Below are 19,292 nucleotides of genomic sequence, written 5' to 3'. Positions count from 1 at the left end.
AATCGACGTTAATACAATGTTGGTGACTAGTAGCTGATTAAGGACATTCACCCTCCATCAGTTCTGAAAAGCAGTTTTTCATTTAGCACAGCAGCACTTTGCATTTTTAGTGGTTCGTTCAGTATTGCCAACCTTAACAAGAACAAAATAGAATAGCTGACACTGTATGAACAGCGTATCGTAAGTTCTATAGAAGCAGCCCTTGTAAGGAAAAGATATTAAAAATTCACTTTAAAGTATTTTCAGGTAGGATCTAGGAGCGTTTTTTTGCCATCTACTTACTACCCAGACAAAAGCAGCACAATTACATCTCCTAATGACATCAAGATGTAATTGCTTATGTAGTTGAATTCTAGACTGCCTTTCATACTGCATACCAAATGATGATGCATGATTAACATTACTTAATGTTTCTCTAAAACTTAACCTGACCAGTACCCTGCAGTGGTACTCCCTCATCTAAGATACAATGCCTGGTTAATTCTGAACCGTTTTGCAGTCTGGCCTTATTGACAGAGATGTCTACTGCCCTGAGGAATTATGATGTGTATCTTCTTGGAGAGCAGCATCCCAAATACTTTTAAGAAATCATTTGAGTACTTTCATGCTGTTAACACTAGTAACTTAAGGAGTAGAAGCTAGTGAGACTGAATAACCACCTTCATCTTTTTCACACCAAAATCTGTTGGAGTTGGGTGTTGATTCAGCTCACATACCACTCAACTTCCAAGCCATGAACACTCAACTAAAACTAATGCAATAAAGTTACAAGAATTATAGCCTCTACTGTTAAATAATAATTTTTTAAAAAAGTGTTAGAAAGCTAAATTCCTGTATACTGACCAGCGCAAGCAGGGAAATTTCTCACATAGTGAGTGAGATAGGATCACACTGGCATAGGTACATTACATACACCATCAGCTTAGATAAAGCTTTGTCATGTCACAATGAGAAATACACCTTATTACACAGATAGCAAGCTGACAATTAATTTAATAAACCAATAACTTTATTTTTAGTAACGCTTCAAAAAAGGAAATGTCAGCCTTAAGTTTTGGAAGACGTAATTAGACATACTAAATTCTACTGCTATGCCAGGAACTATAAAAGCTTCTTGTTGTATCACTGCAAATCCTTTCTGTAACGCCTCTTATTTACATCTTTACCTCTCAGTCTTCACTCACGCTAGCCAAGAAGCAACTCACTCAAAAGGATTTAATTTCATGGTGGACTATTACGTCTCCAAACAAGCCATTGCATCTATTACTACCTGAAAAAGAGATAAAACATTAATTGCATTGTAGAATTGTAGGTTTGCACTGCATTGGCAATTTAACACTTAGTGACAGGCTGGCCTTTGTACTAGACAGAACCAGATGCAGGAACCGAAACCTAAAAAAGGTGCTGGTTTTGTTTTTGGTTGGTTTTTTTTTTTTTTTAATATTCTCCTTCTATACAGTTAACATCTTGTTTAAAATTCATTCAGTTTGCAAACTGTAACAGAGCAAATCTTGTCCACTCAATTCTTCTGCTCTTTTAATTTATGAATAGAAGCAGTTTTGGTTCACTAACACAAAGTTGGAAAGTAATTTCAGCACTGTGATAGAAATGGCTGATTAATACATTCTAAGAATCAACACTGACGGTTCTAAGAACTACCAAAATAGTTAAACAAATGCAGTAGGTTTTAAGATACTGATTCTAAACATTGCACTTTTGTCCTATGCACATAAAAAAACAGTGCTTTCCTCTTTCTGAAGGCATGAGGTGGTGAAAGCAAGCATGTGGTGGTGCAAATGCTCCAACTGAAGAGGCCAATAATTGATTGTCCAAGAAAAAAACAACATTCACAAAAGTTTTATTAGAAAAATTCCCCTTTCACCTCAAACAAGTGAAGCTTAAGTTCTGTACTACTAGGTTATGTTTAGAAAAAACAAAAATAATACAGTAATTTTTGAAGGCTATACATTGTAAAATCCCATAAGTCAGCATAAACTTGGACTGTGCAAGCAAATATAGCAAGTATTTCAGATGTCATTTATTTGGTCCATCAGATGTACAGTATAGTAGTAGTATCTGAGTTTACAAAACATCAAATATAAATAACCTGAAACTGTAACAATACACAAAAATTTGCTTCTTACATTGACATACCAGGCAGTACGAGCTGAAAAACTTGAGTAAATTAACAGTTTTACAGTAATGTACATAGTGCCAGTTGAAGTTTAAGAACACTGTTAAAACATGGCACTAACTTGCTTTATTGAATTTTCTTCTTTCCTTGTTCAGGATGTGAAAAACGTTTAGGACTAGGCTAAAAATATTTTTCTTCAAGCAAAAAATAAAAACATGGTTACTTAAAACCTGGGCATCAGATGATGACCCTCTACTAAATGAGAGTAGGGGTTTTTTTTTGTCCTATTGAATTATACCTAAAAGGTATTTACACAAAAATAACATGCTTTTTTCCATGACTGTTTAAGCAAATACTTATCTGTAAGGATTTATAAACTATGGTTCTACTACATTTAACATATGGCATTAATATGGAAAAACTTCTGAAGGAGTCTATTGAGATGAGAGCTTTATCATCAAGAGAAACAGACAAAAATTATTTAAGCCATTCACTTGGAACAAAGGCCTTAAAATTAGTCTAGTTCTGGACATTTTTCACATCCCAACATAATATGCTGTTACTGTATGACATTATCCGAATCGTTTTGTCAAGGGGCATTTGCATGTTCAGTCTAATGCTATAATTTCATCTTGCTCTTCTGTCTGCTCAGTACGCACTCTCTTTGTGCTGACACACTCTTTATCTTCTAGTTTTCTCTTGCGGCTTTTGTTTTCCATATCATCATCAACATTGCTTGAAGTACCTTCATCTTCAGAATCAACAATCAATAGATCATCTTGATCTGGAGCTGCAAAACATGTTTTAAATTCAAATGGACACTGTAAAGATAGTCTGCTCTCAAACCACATATTCCATTCATAAAAATAAGAAGGTCTCTAATATAACAAATACATATTGGAGCATTCTTTATCCACATTCTTTGTCATTCAGCTGCAAGAGCATTTTGAATTTCTCTGAAATCAGTATAAAATAGGCTTTTCACATGGTCATTCCCTCTTCACTAGAGGTATGGAAAATATTATGATAACCCAAAAATATGAGAAATGCATTAGTTAGCACAATTTTTTTTTTTGCATGTGCAAAATAGAAGGAATTGCATGGTCTGTGCAGCAGTCCTTGAGAAAAGAACTTTTACACACACTGAGCTGTAGTCCTGCCTCTCCTTTCAACACAATTCCCACTAGAAGCCATGCTTCATGAAAGAGAGAGAGCATGTAAAGAGAGGGAGGAGGAGAAGGGTGAGCAGACCTAAAAGCTGAAGGATAACAATAGATAGTATAAAGAAAGGAAAATACAACCAAACATGAACTTTAAAGACATCTAGTGGATTGTTTGTTTTGAAGTATAAATTCATTGTAAAAACTGATTTTATGCTAGTTTTTCCTATATAATTTGAAATAAATTGTAGCAATACTCTTAACATTTAAATTTCCCCTGAAACAAGAGGCAAGTGGAAGTGACTACATAATTGTGCACATACCTAAAACAAGACCACCTGACAGGCAAAGGAACATCATCCAAAAGTGTAAGACAGAACTACAGATATCTAACTTACATCTGTCACAAGTATTCAGATTCATATGCTATCCCTATAAAACAGTATGACATTTCCAGTACATTAGCCTTCAGTGCTTAAGCATCCCATATTCATTTATGTTAAACTATTTTGAGTGTCTTCAAAGAACATACTACATTAAGAAGGTGATGGTACTTCTTCCTGGATAGCAAAAACTATTTTCTTGGCTTTGCTTGACAGCTGAAAAATAACTATTTCATAAGCAGATAATAAAGACATCTTCTTAAATTAACAAAATGAAACATGATCAAAGATGTCCACAAAATAATTTTTAATCTGCAGGGAGAAAGGGACAAATTCGGTTGATTCTTTTTTTGTCAAACAATAGCGTGACCATCAGATAGAATGGGTCTAACTATTTAAATCACTGTGCAAATGATGCACTTAAGCTAACATCGCACCAAGCCCTTGCGAGTTAAATAACATAATTTCAAGGTGTATTTACTGTAAACCTTTGTAACAACCTTAAATATTCATTTTGTAACAACTGTTAATATGCATTTTTCTATTTAATATTATATTTTTACACAGAGGCAACTTAAATGCCTTTTATTTCATGTCAGCAAAGTTAAATAACAAAACTGAAGACAACTACTTTAATTGGCCTGCGCTACTTAAAGACTATTTTGTTTTATTTAATACTGATTACTTTTCTTTACCTGTTGATGTTGAGGGTTGTGCTCCATCATCACTACCATTGGTGATGTTTTTGGATGTTGGTTCTGATGGTTTAGGGCCAACTTTTTCAGGGGTATCTCCAACAACTTCAAATTCTACATCTTTTTCTAGGTCTTCACTGCAGAAAAATCCATATACTTTTAAACAACCAGGTGAAAATTAAAAAAACAGTCTTTTTCACAAACAAAGTATGTCATTGAAGCATTAGAGTCCCCTGCAACTATGACAAAATGATGAAAACATATTAAAAAAGAAGCAAATCTGTTCAGTCGTCCTTTATAATTTACACTTTGTCTATTCATAAACACTGTACCACCCAGGGCCATTACTTCAAATGATTAGGAATGAGAAAAATCATGACCTGAGCTTGCCTTTCTTCCTCAATGTCACATTCCTACTCTCATTGAAAGTACAGTGTGTTAATTTACTGTATAGTATATGTATCTTACTTATCCATGGTTAAATACACACACCAATTATTTCAAAGTGACTTCTATTTGCATTGCTGTATCTGAACACAGATAGTCAAGCAGAGGATCTACTAGCCCAGCAGGGTGGCAGTTTTTTTTCCTTTTTTGATTTTTTTTTTTTTAAATTGCAGTTTCTCACTTGTTGGCTGCCCCAAAAGTAAATTCAATTTGCTGTATTTTTATCTTGTGTGATGACAAATTATTCAAATAAACTTTTTCCAATTACTGTTGAAAACAAGTAAAAGAAACCACCCCAAAACCACCACAAAATCAAACAACCCCCCCTAAACTCTACATATTCATAAAAAGAACAATTCCTTTTTTACTTCTGTATTTTCTTTCTGCAGCTTAATCTTTGAGCTTTAATTAATAAATTTAAAATTCTGAGTTGGAAATTCCCTGTGGAACTGTTCTATATATATACACAAAAATAATTATTTCAGAATCCTTACCTATGAAGCACATTGATTAACAGTGTATAGTCCTGGAGGAAATCATCTGCTTGTAGTCGACTGCCATTTCGAATTCCAAAGTCTGATAATTTCCTGTGGTTATTTGCTAGAAAAATAGTGAAATACTGCAGGGTATACAGCTATTTATGTAAAGATTCTTTACACCTGAATAAATGTGATGAAATTAGTACTGCAGAAATTTTATGTAGAAACGTAAGAATATTTTGGAGATAACATTTGTATTATAATAGTGCCTACAAGCCTCCTTAAAAGACCACAACCTAAGAACAAGAAAACGAGTGGCACTTGCAAACAGAGGAAGATAACTGGTGCACTTTTATAGCTGAGTATCTATTCTTGAAAGGAATTCTGACACTGCAGGTGAAAAGTACTTTATATAGCAAAGCTGAACTGGACACACAGGCTTGTAGACAATACCACTAGCTATTCTCGAGCCACTTAAATACTTGCAAATCCGGTTCTCTTCAACTAGTAGTCTCCAGAATGAACACCAACACATTTGCTATACTTCTATTCTGTGTATTTTGGTTTCTTTCTAGTTTTTATCTACTCTTATCTATAAAGCTTCAGTATGCATACCTTCTGTTTCTCCTTCTTCTGAAGAGATAAGAATAGTTCCTTTTCCATCATCTATTTGTACATCTGGTGCTACCATAGCAAATTTTTCTTTCACTATCTGAAAATATTAATATCATTATTTAATCAATATCTGACTTAAAAAAAAAAAAAACCACTTATAAAAGAAAGAACTTCAAATTATGTTGATTTTCTTATCCTGGCTCATTTTCAGTCAACTGCCAAAAGCCTATACTTTTTTTTTTTAATTCCATAAACCAAATAATTGTATTTTTGCTGACTGAAATCTGTAAGTGCAGATACACTGAAAAAGTTTTTAGAATACTTCATAAAATGACAGAATTACAAATCACCTGTGACTATGCAACTGTAATGTGGCTACTGAACTATTCAACTGAAATACAAATTTAGTTTTTTGCTGTTAGATATGAATAGGCTTTAAAACTACCAAAAATTTAAAAAATACAAGCATTTTTTCACAAGATAGACAAGCACACATGAGCAAGAAGCACACTGGCTAATCCCGCTCTTCTTGCAGCCTGAGAGAAATGCAAAATGTAGAGCAAATATAAACAGCTGATGTTCAGTCCAAATATATTGAACAAAAAAGTCTAACTTTAATAGTTTACAGTATTAGGAAGCTGTTGCTAATATTCAAGATTTACCTTATCCTGGAGTGTTAACACAGTAACTTTGTGTACATTAAGTTTCACAGTCACTTCTGGCTTACTTGCACATACATAACAGTTAGGATTTGGTGGATCCAAAGCACAAGGAACCAAGAGCTTCTTTCTGGGATTTGGCTGCTTGTTCAGAAAAATCTTGAGGACGGACAAGAATAAAACAAGTTATTCTGTAAGTAACTGCACTCATAAAACCTGTTTTCCTACAGATTTATTTTCCTAGTCTCACAGGTTGTCCTGTTCCCTAATCCTCTCCGACATGTCTGTTGTACAGGAGAAAGTGCGTATTACAGCCAGTCTGCAACGACACCTGTGCAGACTGACCAGCTATTGCCAAATACATCTGTAATGTGAAACAACCATGTTTCAAGTTATGTCAGTCTGGTTCTCTCTCCTATCAGGCAGCCAGTTTTCATGAAATCAGTGGAATTTAATGATCCTTGAGACTTTTGGTTCTCTCTTCCTTGTGGCTGTAAGCTTCCAGCACATTCAGAATCTACTGAAGCAACAAGTGAGAGACAGTAAAACTACACAATAGTCAAAGCAGGGTAAATGTGATTTTTAAACAAATGATAAATAACAAGGAAGTAAAATTATCTTATTCCCACTTACCGTTCTACACTGATCTATTTTTCCTGATAAAATCTTCAAACCCTCCAGCACTATCAGACCAGCTATTACCGCATTAGTAGTAGCTATAGCTGGGATAATATTTCCTGCCATTGCTGCAAAATAAGCAAGAGTATGCAGATTTTTAACAGTAAGTGAAAATGAGAAGTTTAGATTATTACTTAAATAAAACAATGTTGTATTTTATGCTTACATTTGATATCAAATCTGCTCTTCATATTCATACTGAAAACATACATCCTGAGGTTCGCAGCAGAAGTGACAAAATCCATTGCAGAAGGGTCATCCTGACAAGAAGTTAATACAAAAAATATTTTAAAATCAGATTACTCATTGGGAAAAGTCTGCAACACATGGTTCCTAAAACCTTAAAAACAGAAAGTTAAAAAAAAAAAAGTCTGTACAATATTCCATTTCAAAGTCAATGTACTTCCTCTTTCAGGTGCTATGTTTAGACAGAGCAGTAATACTTTAAATACACGGGTTTAGAAATTGTACTTAGTGTTTTAGTAGTGAATCAATTAATAAAATGCCTTATATGTTCAAAATAATGTCTAAATCTTATATTTTACAATGTTTTTTGCTCAGTTTCAAAAACTGGTGTTTCAGAAAGAAGTATTTTTACTATCTGTTGTAATACTATTTTAATATTTTGTCCCCCCTATATTTACAAACTACTTTTTTTTCCTTATGCCAATGACAACAGACTGCAGGAAGAGATACAGCATCTCTGGTGCTAAAAGAGTAAATTCTTTTCTTGTTTTTCTTCAGAAAAACTTGTAATATATCACATACCTATCATCAGACCTAATTACAACGTAAAACTCAGTAGAGCTCTAGCTACAAACCACGGTATAACAGCATGCTTTAGAGAAAGCTAGAGCAAATGAAAAAGTGAAGTTGCATTATTAAAATATTTTCAAAAATCAAAATATGACAAATACTTCTGAATGTGTGCTTTCTAAAGTTGGTGAATTAAGTTACTTTACATCACAACAGTTAATTCTTATACTCAGTGAGTTACAAAATATACAGTGTTCAAAGTAAATATTTGTTTACATATGGAAAGTGCTTTCAATGAGATGCCAGACATTTTTGTTCTAAGTAGTCCTATTTTGGAATGAAACTGAATGAGTCCAATTAATATCTGTGCTATACATATACACACAGTATAACTGGTTCTTACGTATTTGGCAAACTAACCTTATCCCATATAAGCTCTGCTCCATCACCCTTCTCAGCCAAGTTAAGTCTCAGGGTTTCAACACTCTTTGAAAACAAGTGTGCGTAGCTCTTGACATCGAGAACCTGCTGATCTTTCAAGACTGCAGAGGATTCATTTTGTTGGTCAGATACATTTTTCTCTTTGGGAAAAGAAAAAAAAAAAAAAAAACAACCAGATCAGAAATACTTATAAATCCCAAAGAAGTTATCTCAAAGAGCTAAGAATTTTTCAATTTCAGCAAAATTAAATATTTTCTAAATCGAAGAATATCCTTAAGCTACAGTAGCTCAAACACTTTACAACAAATCTGCACTTAAACTGCAACTATAGTTATACTTTCATCAATTGCCTAGACGTGCACAAATTACAGCAAATGTAATTTTTCAGCAAAATTCAGCTTTCAGAGACAAATGTATCAGCGTGGATGGTAAGTTCTCCTAGCATAAGCTGACATGTAATTTTGTGAAATGTGAATTTTCTACAGCTAATGAGTATCTAAAATAACAATTGCAGAACAGTTTTTAAAAAAAAAAACATTTTCCATGTAGGGAAAAATTTTAAATCTTTGGAAATCACAAAGAGTATGTTAGTTGTCAGTACTGAAATATGACATAAGAAAACGTACGTATCACAGAGATGCATTAACAAACAGCAGGTATGACTTACAAATATGCAGTGGGAGGAGGGACAATTACCTTGATTTTGTACCTCAGCCCAGTCCAGTGGTACTGGAGGCTTTCTTTTCCTCCAGAGCTTATCCATGGTCAGCAGATATCTAATGTCATCTTTGAAAAGCTAGGAAACATTTAAAAAAAAAGCCCAAACAAATAAACAAACATTAAAAATGAAAGAGGAAAAAATACATGCTTTATGCTTACATCTGCTGTGAAACTGAAAAATCAGCATTAGATTTATGAGGTTTTGCTTTTCTCCTTGAAGATATTTTCAACTACGTAAATAAAAATCAAACTCCACAGGAAAAAAACAGATTCAAAAAAATCATTATTCCCCATTCTCTAACACTTAAAGCAGACACAGCTCTGATTAATTTGGGGGGAGGTCGAGGGCGGGTGTGTGGAAAGTAAAAATCAAGAAACAATAGGCCAAACAGTAGGTTCATGTGCCTACTGAGGCCATCACTACAGTGGTTTCTATACTCTCCCTGAGATATTCTTACCTACACACCAATGAATTTCCAAAGTCAAGTTATTACTACCTATCAACATTACATTCTATACTCATTTCCTCCATTTATCCACTTTCAGCAACTATTTAGAAGGAAAACTGCTAAACCAGTTTGTATTTTCTTATGTCAGAACCTGATTATACACAGATGATGATTCATAGCTTTTAGGTCGTCAGAGTGGTTCTCGTTATGCTGAGTGAAACTCCTACAGAATTCTAGTTTACCTTTTTGTATTAAGAGTAATTTGAATTAAGTTTTTTCTGCACAGTGTGGACAAACTGCTGAAGCCATCTGTACGGATGCAGATGGAATGTCATAAAACAAGCAAGTGTTGTAAAAGCCCAACACCACAGCAAAACTGGTGGAAGTCATAACATAATTGCATGATCGATGGCTGGCATTAAGTGTCCAAACTGGGTTTTGACTTAACTTCAAAGCACCTCATACACTTCAAATAAAGACATTTATTGGGGGTAAAGAAGATACCTTAGTAAAAAGTTTAACTGGATCGTATCCAGTTGATTTAGCCCACTCCTTAGTTGAAACACGTTTAATCTCACCATCTTCATTGGATGCTCGTGCTCTGGCTTCTGCTTCTGCTGGCTCCCCTATTAATAAAGGTTAACCAATATTTTAATTCAAAAAAAGGAAAATATCCAAATATTTATCCTAGACTAAATAACCAAAATTATGCAGGGACCATAAAACGGCTTTACTGCACCAAACAAAACCTGAACTAGACACAGTGCAACTACTCCTTTTTGCTTCTGCAACTGCAATTCACTAATTTAAATTGATGTCACCTAATTCCTTTATGGGCAGAAACAGTGAACAATTGTTTCATATTAATTTTGTCCACATAACATTGCAATTTCATAAATCTCTAACCATCCTCTTTTAGTGGTCTCTTTTCATGGCTGAAATGTCTTAGTTTACTTAGAACTCCAATACAGAAAAAAAATCAGCTTCCTACCTCTGGTCATGTGAACACAAAAAAATTCCAAGCATACAGATGCTATTAATTTTGCGTTTCTTTTCCAGCCTCTTCCAGCAATTGCTATTATGATTCCTAATAAGCTGCAGGTTGATGTTTTCATAAAACTATCTATTAACATCTGGACTGAATGAGAAAAATCAACTTAGAAATTATCACCTCAAATGTAAATTTGTGAATGTTTTCCCCCATTCACCAATCCATCATTTGTCTCACTTCATATTTATCTACACCAAATCTACCCAATGTCTCATGGCCCAGTCATTCTGCATTGTCAAGATTTCTACTGCTTTTTGCAGTAAGCCCTTATCTTTATTATTCTGAGTGACTTTGCTTAATCATGTATGCTGAACAGCACTGGTCCCATCCCCAATCTGAGACACTCCTCTCATCACCATTTATCTCTATAATTTCAGTGGTTTATGCACTTCAGGATCTTCTTCACCCTTTTTTCTTCCCATGGCTGCTCAGCTCCTTCAGGTTCTTCACAAAAAGTTTTTGAGTGCCCCCTGCAGATTCAAAGCAGTGTAAACCAGCTATGCTTGTCCACAGGTTTGCGGATTCCTTCAAAGGGCCTGCAGAGCCATGCAAGGCACGACTTCCCTTTACAACGGATGCACTGACTCTTCCCTGATACAGCACACACGTCCACTGATTCTAAACAGTGTTATTGCTGTGCGCTACAGCTCAGGCCTTCCTGTAATTGCCTTGGTATCTTTCTTTAAATAAGTGGCAGTTTGTCTGTTACCTTCCAAGTATTCCAGCAGCCGCTGTTTTAGATGAGTTCATACGCCACTCTCTTTAAGACTCAGCTATTTTACTCTGCAGTTCCTGTAGGAACAATCTGTCGGGGATCACCAGCTGATGTTCAGAGAATCCAAAGAGTCAGAGGATCCTCTAAGATCCCTCTACCAAGTCCATTAATCCATCAAAGGATCCAAAAGAGGCAACAAACAATGATGCTCACTTATTCACTTTCACTGTAACTATGGTTACTGTCCTTACATAAAAATACTGACTAGCTGCAGAAACATCACTCAAATGGGCATATCTCCTACGTGGATTAACACTGAAGTGTTCAGGCTAGAAGAGTTCAAATACAATCCAAGTACTGCTAAGACACCCCAAACTCTTGTTGTCCAAGGGTACAGTAAATGGAATCCTTTTAAGATAAAATGGAGCTGAACTCTCTGACCTTAATAAATGTACAGAAGTAAGTCATAATCTCTGAAACAGAACATTTCAGTAACAGGGGAAGCTATTAGCTTATATCACACTCACAGGCAGCTTCAGGATCAGCTCTGTCAGGAGAGACTTCTTGATCAGCATCTTCTTCCCCGAACAACTGGCTATATAATAATTGAGAACAACAACACAACACTAGAATTTCATCACATCTGATTAAAGACCGAAATATGTGCTAAATGAGATAGAATTCTTGCTATCGGAGTGCTACTTCATATGTTGTTTTTTAAACTGTTAGGATTCAGCACACACGGACTTAACACTGAAAACACAAAAAGTCCAATACGAAAATGAATTTAGTGAAATAGTTCTGTATAACTCAGTAGTTCACCTAGCCTTATTATTTATCTTACAGTACTGAATGCATTGCTTGTAATCCTCCAAGATCCCAGCAAACTTTACATCTGTTAATACATGCACTAAACTGAAAAATGTGTTAACTGCACACAAAGGTGAAGATCAAAGTAACCTCAACCCATGCTGCTGTGCCAAACTACTCTGCCAGATTTTCCCTGATATTAGAACCAGCCCTAAGTACTAACCAACCTTCCATATTTATATTTAAAGAAAAAAAAAAAAACACTCCAAAAAATCCACCCTAAAACCCAGGGCAAAGAACTGGAGGTTTTTGCTGTAACCCACATTCATTAAAAAAAACAACTAAATAAACAAAAAGTGTGTCCCCACTTTATTTTTGTCCGTAGGTTTAGAAACCAGAAGAGTGAACCACAGTATGTACTTTCTTTTTTTAAAAAATCACTTACTTGAACAAGTACTTAGCCCACACAATGCAATGGATGGGTTCTGATGGTGTATTTCGGATTGTGCAGCCTGGAAAAGTCTTCTGAGTTGGTTTAGGATGACATTCATAACATTCTGTCACTCCCTAGTGAAAAGTGAAATATTTACTTGTCACACTGTGAAGGCTACTGATAGGATATGCTATTACCAGATGAACTGTAACTGTATCTCAAAACACCCAACTCTGTTGTATAAAACAGCCAATGATTTAAACTTAAAGCAACAAGAGTAATACACAACCTAACCTTTTTAATAACTGTTACTTGTCCAAGGTAGCCTGCAGTCCCACTCTCTATTAGAGGAACATCAGCAGCCAGACACATCCTGTTTACGTGGTTACGGGCAGCTGCAAATCAAGAGTTTTTAAAGAAAAATTTGAGTAATTAGAAAAAAAAAAATACTTCTCCAAATTCAAACTAGTCCTATGCAAACATTTATCCTTAATCAGCCTTGTTTCTCTATAGGGCACTACTCCTTTTTCATTTCACTACTCCAATTCTCCAATTAACACAAAATATATCAACGCTATTAAACATAGCAGACTCAACTGAATAAAGTTACATACATACACAAAATACTCATCAGTTCCCATAAAGCAGCAACATAGCAGTTAATGTTTACTTTCAAAACACTTGTAAAAGCACTAACTACCCTTTCAAATTTCTAGCAAAGCACGCAAACATGAGTCAAATACAGATGGGTTAAGAGGATACTTGTTATTTAACTGACATTGCAGAAGTACTAAGAGTAGAACATTAAAGTTCTGTTTCTATGAACAAGCAACAGTATTTCCATCTCCAATATAAAATCATAGTGAAAACTTCACCTCTGTTATCCAGAGCATTCATAACCAACGTAAACTGGCGGAAGAACTCTACGTTATAGTCAGGGCTACAGAAAAGAAAAACAATACTCAAAATGGCATATCAAAGGTGTTGGTTATTGTGCCACCACCAAAACTATACACATGCAAAGGGTGAACTGATGCTCATGTCACAAATTACACATACTGTAAATTTACCACTAGCCTTCAACTGCCCCATTTGTCTTCTGCCCTTTCTAAAACTGGGTGAAAGAATGAATTTTTTGCTGCTAGAAGAAAACTATTGCAATTAGTATGAATTTGACCAATGACAGAGGCAGACAATGAAAAAGTTATTATACTGCTCTGATCTAATCAGTAAATTGGCTGAGCTGTGGTAAATGACCTTAAAAACCATCAGTTGAGGCTAAAATGTGCACATCGTAATTACCATAGCTCATCAGACTGTTGAGAATTCATTATACCTTGATAGCTCAATTGGTTTTCACTGTGCCTCTATACCCTTAGGAGCCAAGATATGGGATTTCTTAAGTCTTGACACTTTAGTATCTTTACATTGCATTTTTCTGATTTAAAGAAAAAGATTGCAAAGAAGACAGAGTAAAGAGAAAACAGGATTAATGGTTTTACAGCTTCAGGAGAAGGATGCAATGAGCCAATGTTTCAGTGGCTAACAGCAACATCAGAGTTCAAACCTTAATATTACAGAATATAAATTTTTAAGAAACTGGACAAATATAAATTAAAACATGGGAAGCAGTTAATGAAAATCTACATAATCTTGTACTCATTGGTTTTGGATCATAAGGACTAGATTTTAACAGTTTGGGGCATAGATAAGTGATACTCAGTCACCTACACACACGCACAAAGGATTTCACTTTTTTAATGATGGACTCAATACTCTCATTTGTTTTAATCTAATTATTGCTCAAGACATCAGGGCATCCTTACAGTGTAGAAACTTATACAGGAAATGTTGCTAATAAAATGAAAAACAGACACAAGCAAATGACTACAGCTTACTACCAGAGCTTAAGGAAACTCATGCAAAATGCACACTCCCGCTCAGGTGTGCAGTAGTCTCATATTTACACCTATTTCTTCTTACTGCAGCAGCTTTGTAAAATATCTTAAAGCACACCACTGTAGCATTTAAGTAACACAGTACTTGCAAATCAAAACACATAATTAGAGCTTAAAAAACAAACATACTTCATGATGCTATCATGGTAAGCTATAATATTAGCTTCTGGATAAAACTGTAACACGCTTTCCTTGGCAACCTAGAAATAAAAAAAAAACAAAAACAAAAAACCACTTATTATTTCTTCCTTTCTTCTAAAGATAGACTCAATACCAGTTGAGTATTGAGTAAGTTGACAGCCTTAAGAGATTCAAATGCTTTTACAATGCAAGGTTGTGGATAGCTATGATCAACCAACCAATGCTTACCTCTTCACAGCAGAAGCAAAACTGTGACGTGTTTCTAACACTGTCCATAAAATAATACTGAGTAACACTTGAGCTTTAACTTTCTCCTCACCTGTGACTTTGATCTTCCAACATGTTTCTTTTGAAACAAAAACTGCCTGTTGAGATTGCTGACATCAATAGTATCCAAATCAATCTATAAACACACAAGAGACAGCCATTTCACTTTCACAGATATAAAAGGAATAAAATACTTAACAGCTTGAAGGAAACACAATTGACCAAAATGCATAAACTTTACAGACACCTTTCCAGACCTGCTTGCAGGTGTAACATCTGTGCTATAGCAACTGTAGAGGCACAAGTGATCACCTAATCATCTTCAGGAATCCATGCATTTAAAATAATTACTAAAAATGGAACCATATGTCAAAAATTAAGGGAGCATAACAATAAACTCTCTGAATAGAGTCCCTACTAATAACGCACGTGAATTTTGAGATTTGTACACACAGGGGTCAGTAGAAAGTCAGTAACAAATTGTCCTGTTTACCGCAGGATAAAGATTTCCATGAGAATTCATCAGGAACACAGCGTACCAACTCAGAAGAGATACTGCTGAAAGCGGTCTAGATAGGTCCAGTCAGACTCTCTGTGGGACTCGCCACCCTGAGCTCTGTACCACGCTTCCCCAAGGCCCAAGAAAGGCTACTCAGCAAACTAATTAGCACTTCTACTTTATACTGGAACATGGCTTTGAGCAACTGAATTAGGAAACTGAGGGCTGCATTGTCACCTAATTCACTGCAGGGCAAAAGCTTTTACTGTCTGTCACCAGGACTAACGGCTTAAGCACATATTAAAATATTATGAAGTCTACTTGCAAAAAAAAAAAAAAAAATCCAAGCATGCAAGGAAGACATTTAAAAACATATACCACAGAACACCCATGATGTACAACCTCAAAGGCTGTCATGACTGTAATTCCCTAACAGCCACGTTTCTATTTATTAATATATGCACATGAACACCATAATTTCAAATGTCTTTACCCCCCACCACAAGAATTAAGAAGACTTAATTAGAACGTTCAGAAGATTTAGTCCTACCTTTGTTGCCACTACTTTTCCTTTAATTAAACTGTTTCTCTGATCAATCACTCTCTTTAGAAGTCCTCTTCTGTCCCTGACATTTTTAACTAGGAGGGCAGAGAGACAGTTTTTCTGAGCCTCAGAGATACTTCTCCCAAATTCCCACAGATGATGCTGACATGCTCAACATAGTAATGCTTTCAGCTATATGGAGAGTACCATCAGAGAGACTGTGCCCGGTGAAGTTTAAAGATGACCTGCTGAGGGTGTTCTCATACGCTTTTAATTTTAGTAACCAAACCTGAACAACGAAAAAAGTAACCACAGACTTCTCATTGAAGATCCTTTGCATGCAAGATCCAAGCTCCAGGATTAAACTTCCTCTTTTCTGAAGGGAATATTTTTAATTGAAGGATTAAGTTCTAATATACTAAGAACTGTAACAGCTAAAGAGTTTTATTTCAACACTACATAAAAGCATCTGTGGATACTCATGGGTTTGTATCTTTTAATGAAAATGCTGCTTGCCTGAAAACATGTTTCTGTCTCCATTCCTTTCTCCTAAAACTCACTCGAGAGCTTGCTTAGTCCAAAGTCAAAAAGCCCAAGAACCTCAAGTGAAAATGATTAAGTGCATTGCTGTTAATTTCTGTTAAAACTTCCACTATCCAGAAAGCTTTTAGGATTTTAATCAGAGATGATAACAAGTGACATAAACTGCAACTGAAAGCAGTACGAGCAAGACCAAAAGCAGCAAAGGAAGTTTTTCTCCAAAGAGAATGCTTGAGACCATTAGACCTCAACAAAGCTTGAATCTAGCTAAGAATTACCTGTATTTAACAGTTCTCTTATTAAAATAACTTTTACACTGCTCCCATTTTTGTAGGTTGGAAGGAAAGGCCTCAGAACTTACTAAGAATATACATTCATGTTCTTACTTGAGATGTGGATTTTGAGTAATTTGATTTTGTTCTTCCTTCATAAGGACAATGGCACTGCCTTTCAACAAAATATACTTAATGAAACCACATATTTTTGAGTTGCCAAGTATTCAAAATTACTATTTTTTTTAGTATTACTATTTTGTTTATAAAAAAATCTTTCACAACCTATAAAAAGCATCTTCAGGTGTTCAAGTTTGTTAGTCTTTAGTAACCATGGAAAACCCTCAACAATATCACAAATGTTGACAAAAGTAATTTATTCTCCTAATAGCAAATTTCCTCTTTGCGGAACAATTCTTTTTTTTTGCTTTTGCCTTGTCTTTTGCCTACCCACTCCCATCTATTATCAAGATGTTACTGGCTTGCACAAAACACTGCCAATGATATTTTTAAATGAAGGTGGCCCTGATCCAATGCGCTTAAGTTAATGGAGTTCAGCCAAGTTGGCCTTGATAGACAATCCAAAATATAGTAAGTGAAACAATAAGCATAGCCCAGTGAGATTTATGCCTAATGACTAACTGTAATATCTCCTGATTTTCAACTCCCTCTATTACAATGGACAGCAGGAGTACACAAATGACACAGTAAGATAGAAAAAAGAAAAAAAAAAGACAGGGAAAAACAGTGCAGAAAATGCAGGCTTCCACTCTTCTGCATAACTTTTGTTCACTGGCACAATGTTAAAATTGGCTAGGCTCTCAGCGGCAGACTCTAACCAAAGGGACAATCTGGAACTACACCTAAGTTTATCCTACAGATTTTAAGAAGTATTGCAGTGGAAAGGCCTGAGTTGTACGAACAACAAGACTGCACAGCTAACAGTAGCTGTACTTTTCTACACAATGATACAGTTTTAGATAAAGGCTGTTTGTAACATGCTCTGCTAAACAAGTCCGACAGTAAAAAGAAACCTCTTACAACGTGTCACACAGCACTCTCAGACGCAACTCCTGGCCAGGCACACACCAGTCCACACTTATTCAACAAGACAGAGCTGTGCTCTAGCTGGATTTGTAGTACTGCGATTTTTTAAAAAGAATATATGTTTTGTAACTACAGTAAAAAAAAATAACAAAGGCCAGGAAACTAGCTAATCGGAGTTTTGCTAGCAGTATTCCTCTCTATTCTCTTTTCATTACCACCCTCTCAATTCTGCCCTTCCTAGACACGTTCAGAGACTGGCATCAGGAAGCAAAAGCGAAAGCAAGGGCCCGCGGGAAGCTATCGTGAGCGGGCTTCCAAGACTGACAGTTTTACAACTCGGTATCTAAAAATACAGTTCACCTCCCACGTATTTTGTTTTTCAGCGCAATCCGTCCGTGGACCACAACGCCCAGCACTGGCAAGGGCAGCACCAGGCAAATCCAAGACCCCGCCGGGCGCTCGCTGGGCAGCCAACATGGCCCACGGCTGCGGCCCGGCAGATCTCACCCGCGGGCTCCCAGAGAGGGGCAGCCGCTCCTCCGCCAAGCGCCGGCCGGACTCGCCGCTGCCCCGCCTCTCTCCGCCCCGGCGGGGAGCCCGGGCACAGCCCCACCGCCGCTCGGGGCGGCTCTGCCTGAGGCGGGGGCGCGGATGGCGCCCGCGGGCCGCAGCCCCTTTGTGGCGGGGCCCGGCCCCCGGTGGCAGGGGCGGCGCGGCGGCCTCGCCCGGCGGCTCTGGCGGGCCGGGAGCAGTTTGAACGCGGGCAGACAATGCGGCGGGCGGGACGGGAGGGGCCGCGCCGCCCCTGCCGCCCCGGCTCCCCGCGGGCCCCCGCCGCGCTCCTGCGCCCCCTCCCCCTCCCGCGCCCCGGCCTGGGCCGCGCCGCCGCCCGCCGGCCCCTCACCCGCCCCGGCCCCGGCCCCGGCCCCGGCCCGCACCACGTCGATGTTGCTGAAGCCGGTGAGCACCAGGTCCTTGAGGAGCTCGCAGCCGATGCCGCCGGCTCCCACCACCAAGAGCCGCGCCTGGGCCACAGCCTCCGCCAGCTCGCGGCGCAAGGGGCCCGACACCGGCACGGCCATGACGGCGGGCGAACGACGGCGGGCGAACAACGGCGGCGACGGCGGGCGGCTCCGCGCGGCTCTGCTCAGCCGGGCCGCTCTCCGGATAGCGAGCGCAGAGCGGCGGCCGCGCGCCTGGCCCGCAGCGCCCCCTGCCGCCGGGGAGGGCCGCGGTCCTCTCCCGCGCACCGCCCAGGCTGGCTGCGGCGGGACCGAAGCTGGGGCGGGGCCACCGGTTCGAGCCCCGCTCCCGCCGCCGCGGCTGGGGGGCTGCCTACGGGCGGCACCGGGGGCAGCGGCTCGCGGGAAAAACGGCCCTCGCCTGCCTGCTGCGGCCA

General features: G+C 37.7%; 1 protein-coding gene across 4 annotated transcripts; it reads right to left on the bottom strand.

Annotated features, from left to right (window-relative positions):
* Nucleotides 1-1,842: 1,842 nt before the first annotated feature.
* UBA2 (ubiquitin like modifier activating enzyme 2) lies at nt 1,843-18,991 on the bottom strand. 4 transcript variants are annotated; one of them, XM_086757900.1, is made up of 17 exons: nt 18,832-18,991; nt 15,044-15,127; nt 14,713-14,783; nt 13,501-13,565; nt 12,920-13,020; nt 12,638-12,759; nt 11,910-11,977; nt 10,121-10,242; nt 9,144-9,243; nt 8,427-8,587; nt 7,417-7,510; nt 7,206-7,318; nt 6,576-6,731; nt 5,914-6,010; nt 5,314-5,419; nt 4,373-4,509; nt 1,843-2,924 (listed from the first exon to the last, which is right to left on the bottom strand). In XM_086757900.1, exons 1-17 carry the CDS (start codon nt 18,973-18,975, stop codon nt 2,743-2,745), a joined length of 1,923 nt encoding a protein of 640 aa, XP_086614026.1. In that variant the 5' UTR covers nt 18,976-18,991; the 3' UTR covers nt 1,843-2,742. The 4 variants fall into 4 exon arrangements, with proteins under 4 accessions (XP_086614026.1, XP_086614027.1, XP_086614030.1 ...); XM_086757901.1 differs by lacking the exon at nt 18,832-18,991 and adding an exon at nt 15,485-18,453; XM_086757904.1 differs by lacking the exon at nt 14,713-14,783 and having other exon boundaries at nt 18,832-18,850.
* Between the last annotated feature and the right edge of the window lie 301 nt (nt 18,992-19,292).

The sequence above is a fragment of the Chlamydotis macqueenii genome, chromosome 13 (genome assembly GCF_036417535.1).
Source record: "Chlamydotis macqueenii isolate bChlMac1 chromosome 13, bChlMac1.mat, whole genome shotgun sequence".
Taxonomy (NCBI): Eukaryota; Metazoa; Chordata; class Aves; order Otidiformes; family Otididae; genus Chlamydotis; species Chlamydotis macqueenii.
This window is presented reverse-complemented; position numbering and strand designations above follow the sequence as displayed.